Genomic DNA, 15175 nt, shown 5'->3' on the forward strand with positions numbered 1-15175 from the left:
ATGGAGGATGATGCTGATGATGATGTGGCTGACAGTAGATCCCTGCAAAAGAGACCCAGAAGAGAGCCAGGTCCTTTAACAGCACATGAAGGGACAGCAGTCTTACATGCAATTCCAAAGCCTCACCTGGTCAAGCCAGCAAAAACTAGTGTACTGCTGACATCACAAATGGGCAACTTCCTGGCTGGGTTGACTGATGGAGTCACCAGCAATGTTGAGGAGGATGTTGCAATGGAAGGGCACACATCTCTGGTGCTGAAAAACATGTGGGGAAAAAAGTGGTGATTAAGTCATCAGCAAGGACAACCTGGAGTAAGTCAATGCAACAGCCATCAGACAGTACCCCTTGAGTGACTAGAGCAAGGGGAAAGAAGTAATGGACTTATACTATACTCCCTGCCTTTATGTATATATCAATGTTATTCAATCTCTATAGCTCAGGAGTTCCTGAGTGTCGAACACTGAAGTTTAATTCTCACTTTGGCTCACCAAGTCCTGAGTGTTGAATACCAAAGTTCAATTCTCACTTTACTGAGGATGACCAAGTCCTGAGTTCAATCATTGGATTGAACTTGGGACTCAGTCATCCTCAGTAAAGTGAGAATTGAACTTTGGTGTTTAACACTCGGGACTCAGTGAGCCAAAGTGAGAATTAAACTTTGGTGTTTGACACTTGGGAACTCCTGAGCCTCCAGAACTCAATTGGAAATGGAAGAGGAATGTGTCACAAATTCAGTTGTTTACATGATGTGGGTATGTTAATGAAAATTTGGAAGTTTACATGTGATTTGACTACTATCAGAAATTTGGTAATTTACATTTGAATTTGATCTTCAAACTGATTGATCGGGGAATCTACTACCTTGAGCATTTTGATGCTCATCTGTTGAGCTCTTTGCAACCTCTGGAGGTCTGCATCAGCTTTTCTGAGTTTGTCAGAAGTTTCTGCCCAAGCCATCTGGAAGGGTCACTTGGCCTCAAGTAGCAGTGGAATGGAAGGATCAAGAAGATCCCCAGTACAGTGTTTGTAATCACCAAGTTGATCTTGAACAGATTGCACTTGTAGAAAAATTAGCCCAAAGATAAATGATCTACTGTGTCAGATACTCACACCCAGTGTGTTCATATGACCCAAATGGTCAGAACTCCCAGACCATCAAATGTAAATCTTCATTAGTGAGCTCTGGCCATTGGGAATGAAGTCCAGTAGATGTTTTGTCTGCTTGGGAGATACATTAAGTATCTATAATCCTCTGGAATGAATGGACTCACATGACATAAACACTTCTGATGCAGCCAGAGCATCAATCTTAGGATCAGCAGAATCCAGCAACTCATCAACATCGATGATATCATCCTCATGCCTGAGATACAAGTCTGGATTGATGGGAGAACCTGGATGATCAACTTGAGCCAGAGGTGATTGATCTGCAAGGGTTTAGTGAGCATGAATGGTGATCCTCCATCTTAATGAATGTATAAACTCACTGGTTATTGCAGCCAAGACATCCAGTGATCTGGATGACGCAGAATCATATCCTATGTCATCATCTGGCCCAAGGTATAAATCATCTAAGTGATATCCAGTAAATAGATAAGGCATGATAAAAATACAACATACCTAGTGATACCTGGGACACAGAGGACTCATCCACATCCATTGAATTGTAGTTGGTCACCAAAGGGTCATGAAATCAAACAGCTGACTGTGGGCTCATGTTGTGTGGGGAACTTACTGATTTGTTGACTGATAATTGAAAAAACTTCAAAGTTCAACACAAAACCGGCAATTGCCAAAAGTTGAACCATGACCAAACAAAGACAATCAATCATCCGGACCTCCTGTCCCTCGTACCTCCAGGCATCCTGTCCTTCGAACGTTCTGTCCTCCTAACCCTCAGACATCCTATCCTCCTGTCCTTCGGACATCCTGCCCTCTGTACCTTCGGACATCCTGCCCTCTGTACCTTCGGACATCCTGCCCTCTGTACCTTCGGACATCCTGCCCTCTGTACCTTCGGACATCCTGCCCTCTGTACCTTCGGACATCCTGCCCTCTGTACCTTCGGACATCCTGCCCTCTGTACCTTCGGACATCCTGCCCTCTGTACCTTCGGACATCCTGCCCTCTGTACCTTCGGACATCCTGCCCTCTGTACCTTCGGACATCCTGCCCTCTGTACCTTCGGACATCCTGCCCTCTGTACCTTCGGACATCCTGCCCTCTGTACCTTCGGACATCCTGCCCTCTGTACCTTCGGACATCCTGTCCTTCTGTCCTCCATCATCCTGTCCTCCTGCCCTCCTGTCCTCCAGTCCTCCAGACCTTCAGATCTCCTATCCTTCCATCCTGTTTCCTGTAGAAGTATTACCTTGCAGTGGGAACTCTCCCGCACTCCTCCGGAAGTCCTCTAGTGCTCTCCAGTAGAGTAGCCAGCCTCCGGAAATCCTCCGGACTTTGTCGGACCATCATTGGACCTCATATGAAATGAAGGGCACATACTCGGGTAAGGGGCACAGCGTACGAGCTGAGGCCAAGCCCCTCTGAGTCAGTCTCTCTCTCCTTTGAGCAACATGGTTCTTAACACCTGGAGCCTGAGGTGGAAGGGAGTTGGAAGAGGAAGTCTCCCATGATTTTGGTACTCTCCTCCCAACCACTGAAGTCTGCGATAAAGACTCACAAGCATGCAAAGTCATCTTGCTTTGTGAAGTCTAAGCCCTTCATGGAGTCAGAAGATGAGGAAGACATGAGTATTCAGGTATGCCATCTGGTTCGTCTTTGACTTGTCTCACATTTTCTTGTAGCCATTTTTGGGTGGAGTGCCGGATGTTGTCCTTCCCCAGCTCTCCAATTCGCCTTGATCACCCCAGGTTGTGATGAAAAAACCCTTTGGCCCTGCTACAGTAAGTCACATTTATGCATTTGGGACTCGGGTGTATGCTTACAATGTAGCAGGTGATTACCAGCAGTCACCTGGCAGTTATCAAGCCCTCCCAGCTGACTCCCAAAACACTGGTGCAGGCACTCCTAGCCATCAATGCAGGTGATATTCTCATTCCTGGACTGGTGAGTACTTTAATTTATCTGAAGTGTGTCCATTCACTAACACAACCCACAGAACAACCCATGCCAGGTTTGTACCAAGCTAAACTGGCCCTGCACAACTTGGTTGGACAAGAGGACCAGGAATCCATGTATGTCATGTGTCCGCTGCACAACAAAGAAGATCAAGTGCATCCCTGTGACTCTGGGTACCCCACTGAAATGCATTCATGCTTCCTCTACCACCCAGAACATGAGGTCCAGGACACCTTCCAAGGCTCCTTCCAAAGCTCCCCCTGCCTTCCAATCCAAGGCCTGAACTCACAATCAGTCTCATGGCAAGTCCAGAACTCTGGGTGTCACTGCTGTGACAACTCCCAAGACCCAGACACATGGTCGCAGCAAGACCATCACTGCCATCAAGGCACCTGCACCTGTACCAGCTTGTAAGTCACCCAAGTTTTTTTTCATCACTGTCTGACCTTGATTTTTCCTTGTAGCACTTCTGTCTTCAAGTTCAGCAGTCCCTGCTCCAGCACCCGGTCTAGCAGTCCCTGCTGCAGCACTCAACCTGCCCATGCCAGATCTCCATGCCATGGCAATTGTGATTCAGGATGGTGCAGCTCACATCACCATTCTTGAGGCTCATGTGGCAGAGCAGGATGGTAAGATTGATACCCTGCAATGCCTCCATGAAGGCCTTAGGCGTGAAATCATCAACCAGCACCCCACATTCCCAATTCCCAAACCTCCAGCCAATGCAACATCCTTGTTGCTTGATCAATCCATCCCTGTGTCCATGTCACCATTTGAATCTGCACTCCCTCCTCTCATTGATCTCTCAATGAGAGAGATGATGCCCACACCCCTGAAATTCAAGGATGCCTCTGCCATTGAGGGCCTCCTGTTTGAGTATAACCAGGTTGTTCAACCAGAGGTTCCAGATATGTCCAGCAAAATTGTGGACCCAGGTGATCTGAGCAACCTTGTCCCCAGAATATGATTCTTCCAATGACATGGATGTTGAGGTGAAGGTTGAAGCATCTTCTGAGGAGGTTGACATGGCTACATAATTGCATAGTGATAGATGTATATACAAGTTTTCCAATGAATGTTACCTCTGCCAGTCCATTTATTGAATCACCAAGTGTTGAGTACCAAGTACTGAAACCTGAAACTTAGAAACAAACATCAAAACTCAAAACTCATACATTTTTACAAGTTTCAAGTTTCAAGTCTCAAATCACTGAGTCCCAAAACCCAAACATCAAACCCCAAACATCAAAACCTGAGACTCAGGAGTCATAAAAATGTAAAACTCATATTTTTACAAGTTTTGAGTTTCAAGTCTTGAATCACTGAGTCCTGAAACCTGAAACCTGACACCTGAAACCCAACACTCAAAAGTTGTAAAAGTGTATGAGTTTTGAGTTTTGAGTCTTGAACCACCAAGTTCCAAAACCCAAAACTTGAAACTCAAAAAAATATGAGTTTCAAGTTTCAAGTCTTGAGTCTCAAATCACCAAGTACTGAGTACCAAGTACTGAAACCTGAGTACCAACACCTGAAACCTGAACATCAAAACTCAAAACTCTTCATTGAGTACTGAATACTGAATGCTGACACCCAAAGTTGTTTCAGTACTCATTATTTGGTACTTGGTGAAGAGTTTTGAGTTTTGATGTTCTGGTTTCAGGTGTTGGTACTCAGTGATTTGAGACTTGAAACTCAAAACTCATATATTTTTTTGACTTTTGACTTTTGGGTTTCAGGACTTGGTGATTCAAGACTTGAAACTTGTAAAAATGTATGAGTTTTGAGTTTCGATGTTGGAGTTTTGAAGTTTTGGGTTTTAGGTTTCGATATTCAGGGTTTGATGTTCAGGTTTCAGGACTTGGTACTTGGTAATTTGAGACTCAAAACTCAAAACTTGTAAAAATGTATGAGTTTTGAGTTTCAAGTTTCAAGTTTTGGGTGTTGGGTTTTGGGTGTTGGGTTTCAGTGCTTGGTGAATGTCAGACATGGTGTATTCATGTTTTCGGCTTTCTGTGGTCAATGGTAGGTATATGCACTCATATAGGGGTATGTACTCCATGTCTTCAATTCTCTGGTGCCTACATCAGCAAATTGATTTGTTTCTTATCCAACTATCTAAGCCCAGTTATGTTTATGTGTGATAGCAACTACCTCGCCCCACCCATTGATATAATATATATCACTACCTCAGCCTATATGTCCATACATCCATATAGTATACAAATACCTTGGCCCTTACATCTATGGACCGTCTTCCAAGGTATCACTGGATTCTGAGTTGACAGGGCGCTTGGCTGTGTTGACTTTGATCAACATTGACAGAATCTGAGTCTGAATGTCATTGATGACTCAGATCAAAACTAGTGCAACAGCATTGCTCATATGTCCATATAGTATACCAATACCTTGGCCCATATGTCTACATGATATGTATCTGGGCCCACCTGTCTATATAATATGCCCCCACCTTGGCCCACCCATATATATAATAAATATTTCACCACCCCATTGGCCCACCTGTATATATAATAAATATTTCACCACCCCATTGGCCCACCCATCTATATAATAATATCTGCCATACATCTCTCTTTAGCCCAGCTGTCTATAATATATGTCTATCCTACTCTACATATTGCCCAGATGGGCCCACCCATCTCCATCAGTAATAATATTTCTCCTGGCCCATCTGCCATTGTTGAGGATATTTATAACATTGGCATAGATGGGCTCACCCATCCCCATTGGAAATAATATCCCTCCTGGCCCACCCATCAACATCAAGGATATACATAACATCAGCCCATAGTCTGCTGGCCCATCTTATATGGGATATTATGTGGGTCAGGTGACCCATATAATATGGAGTTTGTCACTGAAGGGACTCTCAAACAACCCTCAGATTATTACTGCTTCCCCTTGTGGCCCTTCTAGTGAGATGGAATGTATGAATAGTACTGCTTCTTCATGGTCCATCTGGTCCTTAATTGTTGTTATGTGCCCTGCTGAGTACATCTCTTTGTGTGTGAGGACAGGCGCTCTAGCTAGAGTACTTTTGGTATTTCGGGTCAGCATAGTGCTTCTTTCTATGCTGACCTGCTGGCTTTTCCCTCATCCTGCTCTGATATCTCTTTGATCCAGGCTGCAGTGTACTCCAGGGTCTGGTTGGTGACGAGTGATATTGGGGTAACTGTTGCTTGATTGAACAGACCTAACACTTTATTCACAATTGCTCTCCAAGCAGCCTCTTTGCAGGAGAGTCATTCTGCATGGTTTGCTGGTAGTACACAGTTCTGACTGTTGTATCCATGAGTTCCACAATTGAAGCACTTGCTTGAGGCAATGACTGTGGTCCCTGGCTTTAGGGGGTATCCTGTCTCCTGTGTGACCCTTGTGTGCTCTCCCCACTTTGTGTTCCATTGTGCAATCTGTGCTGTGTATGCTGCCTGACCTGCTAGAGTGTCTGGGTAGTGTATAAATGATAAGACAAGTTGCTGTATTGCATTCTTAAGGTCTTCCTTGATCATGAGCAATTGGGGGGATGTTACTGGCTGATGGGTGAATGTGGGCTGCTGGTATTGGTTCATTTGGGAGGTAGGCATGCATAAAACAGTGCTATTGCCTAAGGGTGTGTTTGGTGCTTTCATAGGGTTGATGGACATTTGCAAGAGCTGGTTCTGGAGTGCTACAAGTGAGTTCTGTGTAGGATTGCACTGTTGTAAGCACACAACATCTACACATAGCACATTGACTTTATATTCTTGTCTGTTATACTGCTCCTTCTTCTCTAGGAATCTATTGCCCTTGAGTCCTTTGACCTCCATTGTGAATGCAGCCCAATCCACATACTCATCAGCCTTTAACAGATCTTTGATGATGCTTAGCAGTTGCCCTCTGACCTGCCAAATTATTGAAGTGCTTGCTGCAATCCCTGCTCTATTAGCCAGCTGCAATGCCTTGGTCACCCAGGCTTCATGCATCCAGCACTCTCTGTTGTACAGTGTGGTCTTTGTTCCCACATCTGTGTCTGACAAGAGGTGTTCCATCAGTTCCCTTTTGAACTCTGCCTTAGTCTTCTCTGTGACTATAATTGGCAGCCATTGAACTTCAAATTTGACTACAAATGCTGCCCAGGTTGCTTTTGAACTTGCTGTGAGCATGGTGATAGACTGTTGTCTCATGGCCTGGTTGAACGACTTGAGGAAGTCCATTGGGTTCTTTGACTTGCATCCATCTCTATGAAAGATTTTTGGCATTTCTGTTAGCATGTTCTTCTGTTGTGCAAGTGCAAAGAATATGTCAAGGTCATAGTCAGGGATTATTGAGGTAGATCTGAGTGCTTTTATTTTTGTGTAGCATAGTAGTGGCTCTATGTAGAGTTTGGGTAGCTCTAAGTCTACAACTAGGACATTGAGTTCTGGGAATGAGATGATGTTGTGTTCCTCAATGCTACTGAGTGAGATAAGCGATGAACTATGGGAGTGTTCTTCTGATATATCAAGTAGGGAGGACACTTCAGAGGTTGCTGTTGATGAGTTTGCTTTTCACAAGCCTGCTTTCTTTAAATCTTTTTCTGTTGTTGCTTGTCCATCGGCTTTTCTGCACCTTAAGCTATGTTTCATCAGTTTCTGATAGTGGTCCATGTAAAATGCCAGCCTGATACAGTCCTTTTTTGTATTGTGCAGGTGTCTTTTATGGACACCTGCTGTCTAGCTTAGCCTTCTGGCATAACATGACATAAATGGGGGCTTTTGTTTGATATGTACTTGTTGGCGAGCACATTGTCTTCTGGTGCTCTAACTTGCAACCAAATGTGCTGTCTAGTATGGCTGAGGCTTTTTGTTTTACTGAGGTGCAACTGAGACTGCAAGCTGAGACAAATGCTAAGGCAATAAGATTTGGCAAGTTCAAATATTCTCTGTTCACCACATTGGAGCAGGGGCCAGCAGCCTAAGCCTAGAGCAGAGCTGATGAGTGAGTGAGATGATGATTGTGTAAGCTATGTGCAAGCTAGCTGTGCTACTGGCTGACTAAGCTATGGAAGAGGCTGACTGACTCTTGGTGCAAGGCTCTTGCCTTTGGGACCCCTGGTCCAGTGTCTGACCAGATCAGTGCAGCAGATTATGAGTCTAGCCAGCCAGCCCAGCAAAATAACCATGAGGAAGTACTTGTTGAGTTGCACATGGAGACCAGGAAAACTGACATACCTGCAGATGCAAATAATTCATCCTGGGCTGTGAGGAATCCAAGCTGACCTGTGCTAACATCTCAGGCCCCACTTAATGCTACACAGAAGGCATAAGCCAACACACAAAGAGCTTCCTGCAAGATTTCATCAGAACAATGGAGGGAAGCTGACAATGTACTCACTGCCACAATTCAATTGCTACTTGCAGAGCAGAATGAGAAGATTGAGGCTATTATGCTCAAACATGGCATCACTCAAGACAAGGTCAACAAACACATTGGAGGCAAAAAGCACTACAAGGGGCATTGTAATGTGCAACTCGCCAATGCTCTGATGCACACAAAAACCCAGGAAGTCAACACAGGTTGGTTTTTGTGTTTTTAAATTCATCATGTATGATACTCATATAAACAAAATAGATTGTCCTCACAGGGCAAAACATACACTTGACAAGATTCAAGAAATGGTGAATGATGATGAAACTTTGCAGAACCTATCACCCAAGGATCAGCTGTTATGAACTAGGATTATTGTAACAACAGCAGCTTGATAAGAGCAATGGCTGAAGTTAAGTCAAGACCTTGCAAATGCAAGGGTCGTAAGACAAGACAAAGAGAGTGTCTCCAGCTTGAATATCAGTTCAGATGACTTAGGATTGGAGGTCCTAAGCGAAGGAATGTTCAGGTGAAAACCTAGTAGATTAAAGTGAAGAACTACAGGACACATCATCAACTATATATAGTGAATCATAGTTACTTTAGGGCAGGCATGGGATTGACGATGAGTCAGAGATAAGGAGATAAGAAAGGACACATAAGCAATAAGTGATGAGTCATCTAGTGATGACAGCAGTGATCATGATGTAATACAAGAATGAGTCAGAGATAAGTCTAGCGGTGGCATCATGCAGCTCATGATGTAATACAAGGTAAAGAAAGAGAGAAAATGAATAGGGGTGCACATGATTGTAACATCAGCAAGAATACATCAACCAACTTAATGAGCACCATGCCCTGCAGAATATAAGTGTTCATGAAAACAACACAGTAGCAGCCCATGATACTCAATCCACCTTAGATAATGTTTTTAGGATGGTAGGTGTGTTACACCACTTTCTAATACCTGACAAATTCATAGCTCAATGCTCTTGCTGTTCAAACTGGAATTTATGCATGTCTCTTTGCCTCTCATGGACATGTGTATGATACTGCTCAGGCAACATGGTTTGGGATGGACAATGTCATGGACTTTTGGGAGGATGTCCTCCAAATGGAGGCTGATGAAATTGCAAGGAAATTGGAACAATGGGTGTGTATGGCAGGCCAAAGTGTGTTACTTCACTTTTTTACTGGATACTTATGCTAATATATTCACAGTAGACATCAATGAATGTGAGACAGTGCAGAATATGCAATGTGTTTGCACTCATCTCCTTAATTCAGGTTTAAGTGCATTCCCCCCCCCCTTTCATTGTATCAAAATAAATGCTTACTGTAAGGTTTTCAGGGACTATGGCTAAAAGGCACAATGTTCAAATCAACTATGCAAACTTCAATATTGCTATTAAGGAGAAGCTTGGGATCAATGTCAGAGGTTAGCCTGAGGGCATACCATTCCAGTCCCCAACCAGCTTAAATGATCTCAGTGCCCTCTGGAAAATCTGTGATGCATTGAAGGATGGCTCCTGCCATTGGTTCAGAATGTCTCCACATCAATGAGACAAGTACAGTTCCCAACTCACTGTGCACCACAAGAAAGGGGAGGTCATTGGCAAGCCACACAAGAAGTGTGGTGATACAGGTGTGCCACACAAATGCAAGGGCAATGGCAAGGAGAACACATGTCTGAGGAAGCAAGTACAAGCATTGGGATTATCTACACAAGCTCCGAAGAGTGCAGAATTTGTGGAGATGACAGATGAGGATGACACCAGCAAGGAAGAAGTTTAATTGTATAACCCATGATAGCTTAGCACTGAAAGGCTTGTTATTTGACTGAAAAACAATGTATACGACTATTAGCTACCTATTGCAAAAAGTCCGCTCTAAATTTGTGTTCATTTTGATGAGATACATGAGCTCGCCGTTGAGCACAGCGAGCACGAAGGTTCCGACGTCGACAGCGGCTATGCCCGGTGCCGCCGGCATCTAAATATGGCAGCAGGCACACGGGTCACAGTAGCCGAGCCCCTCATAGTGCCGAGTACTATCCATTCACCCCCCAAGGCCCTTCAGTATTGAATAATTATTCATTTGGGTGTGTACAGCTAAAAACCGGTCTACTAAGACCCGCCATCAGGGCCCGCTGTCACGTCTAATTAGGCCCGGTACGTGGGAACATCAGGTGCCTCAATGTCATTATTACACAAACTTGGGACGGAATGATCCTGAGGGGCCGAACCATTTTCCGTCAACCTGTGGCGTACGGCGCAGCATGAGATACTCCGATAGCCCCGTACGAACTGTTTCAAAGACTCACCATACGGTTCCAGTATGCCCAAGGAAAAAGGTCCTAAGAATGGCACAGACAATAAGCCTATTTTAGAAGCTACAACTCCAATTGTACTCCGTACCTTTTTGAAGTGATAGAATAATCTGAGCGATGTGGCGGGTTCAATGCAATGACGCAAGTGGGAATCACAAGGGACAAACCTTCTCCGCTTTGTTTGATCGCCCAGGTAATTGGCAAAACTCTCTTTAGGCACAAATTCATACTTGAACTCGGCTAGCATCAATTCCCCATATCCCGTCAAAAGCTAAAGTTGGAATTTGGTCAAGTGGACAGTGTTGTTAGGAGGTAGACGGACCGGACAACTGGTATAGCCATCGTACTTGGCACTGCTCACTTTGCCGGTGTCCATAACCGAAAACAAATTCTCCGTTAAGACAGGGGCTTGGGATGTAATGGCGGCAACCGTTTTGCTAGTGGGTAGGGAGGAGCAATCACCCAAGGCAAATATGTTTCCGAACTCGGGCTTGACATGTCTGAGAGTTCCCTGATCGACTTCTACCCAGCCCGCTGGATCAGCGATGGGCGATCCTTTGATGAAGTCTAGCGGTCCCATCGGCGGTGTGACATGCAGGAGGGTGAAATCACGATCCACAGTCGAACCGTCAGCCTTCTTGAAAGTTGCTTTCCTGTTCGCCGCATCGATGGAAATTAAGTTATGTTGGAACTCTGCTCCGATACCCCGCTCGATGCGCAGGGCGTTTAGGGCATCCGAATACTTCTTGATGCTAAACATGGTTGGCATGCCAGTCATGAAATCGATTTTGATGTTATTTCCTCGCCCAGATTTCTGGTATCTGTCCCAGGCCATCCACATGATTTTCTGCGGAGCTAAAAGACGGTAAGCAGCCACCATACACAGAGAAATTTGACTTACCTCCTGCACATTTAATGACACCTGCAGGTTGTGTAAAAATAGCATTTCCGGATCTAAGAGCATCTACGTCGTTCCATACTTTGTCGCAGGTATCATAGGAGTATATTGATGAAACACCAGAGGAAGGATCAGCGAGAGCCTGGGGCAAGCCAGCGATGCCGTCCCAGTTTATCTTCAAACCTGCTGCCACTACAAGCGAACCATATGAAATTGTCCGACCTGAGGTTGTCGTAACTGACGAGGATTCCGGGTAGAATGACTTGACATTCTCTGCAATGTGCATGATATGTGGCGGGAATAGGGACGCGAGCGGTCGTCTGAAATCTGTTTTGCGGCCAAGACCAGCACCCACCAAAGTCCTGGAGGATACGTCAGGTGTCGTATCACAGTCTATGGATAAAAACCGTCACCAGCCAGGCTTGAAAGGAGGAGCCATCAAAAAGTAGCATGAGTATGTTACTGATTCTGAGCGCTTACTTGATAGTAGTGATAGTCTGCTGCATCAAGGACCACCACATCTCCTGCATTCAAAGGCTTTCCAGCAGCCTTGAAGCGGTTGTATATCTGGTTGGCAACAGTCAACCCACCAGAACCTGAAGATTCGTCAACGTTAATCAAAGAATTCCATCAATTGTACGCACCTGCTCCGATAACAAGCACTCGAAACTTTTCCTTGGTGCTCGTACTGGCATACCTAGCTAGAGCGAGAGTTTGTCGAGCACGTGGACCTACACGCCGACACGCAGATAACATATTTGACATGATGGTAGTGAAACAACGAGGCGCAAGTTATGAATATTTTGATTCCAGGCCACACTGATGTAGAAGGTCTTGCGACATCGGTGCCTGGTATCACAAGAAAGTAATTACATAATTGATCTCTCCTCGAGCACCTCTTACTTGTCGGTGACACTATACAGCTAGGGGTGTTTCAATTAATTGATTTTGAAAGACTCGCCGAGAGAGTGCTCAGCAATCAAATTCGATTTCAATGTCAGACATGCTTACTATTCACTATTATGTAAGCGCTTTCTGTCGACAACACTACTTGAAGTCGACCAACAACGCTCCTTATTCTTATTTACGTTTCATCCAGCTGGACTGGATACTGTACATTAACATCCTTTTAAATCTCTTTATCTTTTCGTTCCATACATCACTCACACGCTGGTCGTCCATGCAATCGAACCGTCCTTCCCTCCAGGCTGGAAAGCTCGGCCTGCCAAGTTCCCCCGCATGCACTCGTCTCAAGAGAGACGCGCCTTTCGTGGAAGGTCACTCGCGAAACCAGAGCCAGCCCATTGCGTTCACTACTACTCGCTCGTTACGCCCTCATAGGGCCGTCCATGTCGCCCGGGTATCCACTCGCTCTGGGCCTCGTACTATAGGAACCACTGTTGATTCTCGCTCCAAAATACCTGCAGGCAGTCGCGACTCGAGCACTTCGGCCGGTTCCGAATCATCCACTTCATCCTTCTCATTCCAGGGGAGAATGAATAGTCAATTATCTTCGTCCACTAGCTTAGAAGATTATTTTGAGCCGCCAGACAAATCCAATAGACCTGATAAGTCATTCAAGACCGATTCGGATCAACATGAAGGTTCGCGATTCACAGTTTCATATTTCACTCTTCTGTTTATACTGTAATCTCAGACCCCCAGCATGGTAGATATTTTTCAATATTGGAAAATGGTGATAGTATATGGAATCGTGTCGCTGCGGCTGCCAGTGTCTTGACAGTCAATGTCAATAAAGCATGGTATTCAAGGATCCTCGCCTCAGACGACGAAGGTGGGTGTACATCAATCGTTACCCTTTGTGGTCTTGCTAAGTTTTCTATCATAGAAACGGCTCCTGGACGTGACTCGCATTTGATCCGCGTAATGAAAGCTTATCATCTTGCAAAAGCCCGTCACCCTTCAGATCTTCCTGACTGGCTCTTTGACGAGCGTGAACGGAAACCATCTCTCAGTTCTCGCTTCAGAGAGTCGCCAAGAGGTGCAGCATCTCACGCCCAATCTCTGTACCCTCCAGCGCTCCGTCATGTCTACGACGACGCGGCCTCTCTTGCACCACGAACAAACCATTCACACACCACATCCCATGTCCTCACTTCCCCAGAAAAGACAGGTTCATCAAAGGCCGCGGATCGCCTGAAGGCATTCAGGGACGCAAAGCGTGCTGATTTGGGTGTGCGGCACGTTTCATCCAAGTCGGAGAGCTCGTCCTGCTCTCCATCACGAACTCATACCAACGTGGATGCACGTCATAATGACAGTCAGCAGGGCGTATTGTCTTCTCCTACCAGACGACCCGTACTGTCGGCTCAGCCGTCAAAGCCAGGCGCATTCTGATTCAGTTGGCATACCAGTCTTTCTCAGTCCTGAAGTAAGTTTTCTATGAACGCTCAGACACCGTATGGATAAACATTTTTTAAATATCCTGTGTAACTTTGGGTGTCATACATGTATGTAACGGTGTTTTAGACTTATTGACTTGACGGTCGAATATATTGATTCGTTTGAACACCTAGATTTTATCTTATCTTTATTATTGGTGAGTTCCGACATTCCAAATTGAATACCTATAAAACTGACGTGACTTGTCATTGGAATTCACAAGTCTGACAAATTATGAGACCTTGGTTGCGATGAAGATAAGCTCCACAACCGTTCCGCTGCTCGTACTGTAGCGTGCCGTTTCCAGAGAGACCAGTTGACACCGAGACAACTCCGCTAACCAATTTTTCAGGTGACGAAGACAAGATCTGCTGAGCAATGTTTAACTACCTTCCTTGCATTCAGGACTTCGAAGTAAGATTTACCAGCTAAATGTTCAAGGACCAGCTCATCGTGGATAGAGACTGTACTGTGGATTAGCCAGAAAACTCATAGTCTGTTCTTGCACGTAAGATCTCTCAGTTACAGGGCGGAAATAGCCAGTTCCACCAGGTTCCACCCCGTCGACACGGACGATCTTCGATCGAGAATTGTCCACCCCGAATTCGAGTCGCTATGGTAAGTTCTGACACAAGGGCGAGACAGTCCTACTTAAACCTCGACCCCTGACTGTCAGGTCTCTTTACCTTTTCGACCTCTTCATCGACCCTCCTTCTCCTTTCTGTTGTCTTAGTCGAGTTGACTCTCGGCTCGCACACTTCGGGGTTCGTCCGTGATTTTCTTTGCAGCTTGAGCTAACCCTGCTTCTGGTGCAGATCACTCTCTTTGATAGAGCAGGACTTCGCTACTCCTAGAGGGAGCACTACGTGCGCTCAGTCGCCAGTAGTCTTTGAACAAGGATATTTTTTTCTGTTTTTAAAATGGTTTTATTGCGCCTCTTCTAAGCGCTGCAGCTATATGCGCCGCCCTGGGAGGGCTGTTCCTCAACTTGATAACTCCCCCGGCATGAATCACCTGCGTATGTGTTTTTTTTCCTTGTTTAAGATTTTCTCATTCGAATGACAGTCCTGCTACTCGAGGACCATACCGCCATGGGCGCTATGATCACCCCTCGCTCCGAAGG

At 45.3% G+C, this 15175-nt stretch overlaps 5 protein-coding genes across 5 annotated transcripts; 3 read left to right on the forward strand and 2 right to left on the reverse strand.

Moving 5' to 3' along the window:
• Positions 1–1139: 1139 nt before the first annotated feature.
• BJ212DRAFT_1490055 (uncharacterized protein) lies at positions 1140–1661 on the reverse strand (the record flags this gene model as incomplete). Its single annotated transcript, XM_041341441.1, has 4 exons — positions 1140–1219; positions 1273–1428; positions 1489–1572; positions 1622–1661. 4 exons carry the CDS (start codon positions 1659–1661, stop codon positions 1140–1142), a joined length of 360 nt encoding a protein of 119 aa, XP_041185132.1.
• A 229-nt stretch (positions 1662–1890) lies between these two features.
• BJ212DRAFT_1291975 (uncharacterized protein) lies at positions 1891–2241 on the reverse strand (the record flags this gene model as incomplete). The annotated part of the gene is made up of 1 exon (XM_041332127.1): positions 1891–2241. One exon carries the CDS (start codon positions 2239–2241, stop codon positions 1891–1893), a length of 351 nt encoding a protein of 116 aa, XP_041185133.1.
• A 5663-nt stretch (positions 2242–7904) lies between these two features.
• On the forward strand, positions 7905–8893 carry BJ212DRAFT_1530425 (uncharacterized protein; the record flags this gene model as incomplete). The annotated part of the gene is made up of 4 exons (XM_041341765.1): positions 7905–7984; positions 8019–8053; positions 8476–8631; positions 8687–8893. 4 exons carry the CDS (start codon positions 7905–7907, stop codon positions 8785–8787), a joined length of 372 nt encoding a protein of 123 aa, XP_041185134.1. The 3' UTR covers positions 8788–8893.
• Positions 8894–9241: 348 nt separating this feature from the next.
• On the forward strand, positions 9242–9632 carry BJ212DRAFT_1291970 (uncharacterized protein; the record flags this gene model as incomplete). The annotated part of the gene is made up of 2 exons (XM_041332126.1): positions 9242–9361; positions 9405–9632. Coding segments are annotated over 2 exons (348 nt in total), but the record flags the coding sequence as incomplete, so codon positions are not given.
• A 36-nt stretch (positions 9633–9668) lies between these two features.
• On the forward strand, positions 9669–10219 carry BJ212DRAFT_1412676 (uncharacterized protein; the record flags this gene model as incomplete). The annotated part of the gene is made up of 3 exons (XM_041337505.1): positions 9669–9853; positions 9887–9960; positions 9997–10219. The coding sequence occupies exons 1-3, from the start codon at positions 9752–9754 to the stop codon at positions 10214–10216; spliced, it is 396 nt and encodes a 131-aa protein (XP_041185136.1). The 5' UTR covers positions 9669–9751.
• Between the last annotated feature and the right edge of the window lie 4956 nt (positions 10220–15175).

Source organism: Suillus subaureus, assembly GCF_016647635.1.
Source record: "Suillus subaureus strain MN1 chromosome Unknown BJ212scaffold_376, whole genome shotgun sequence".
Taxonomy (NCBI): domain Eukaryota; kingdom Fungi; phylum Basidiomycota; class Agaricomycetes; order Boletales; family Suillaceae; genus Suillus; species Suillus subaureus.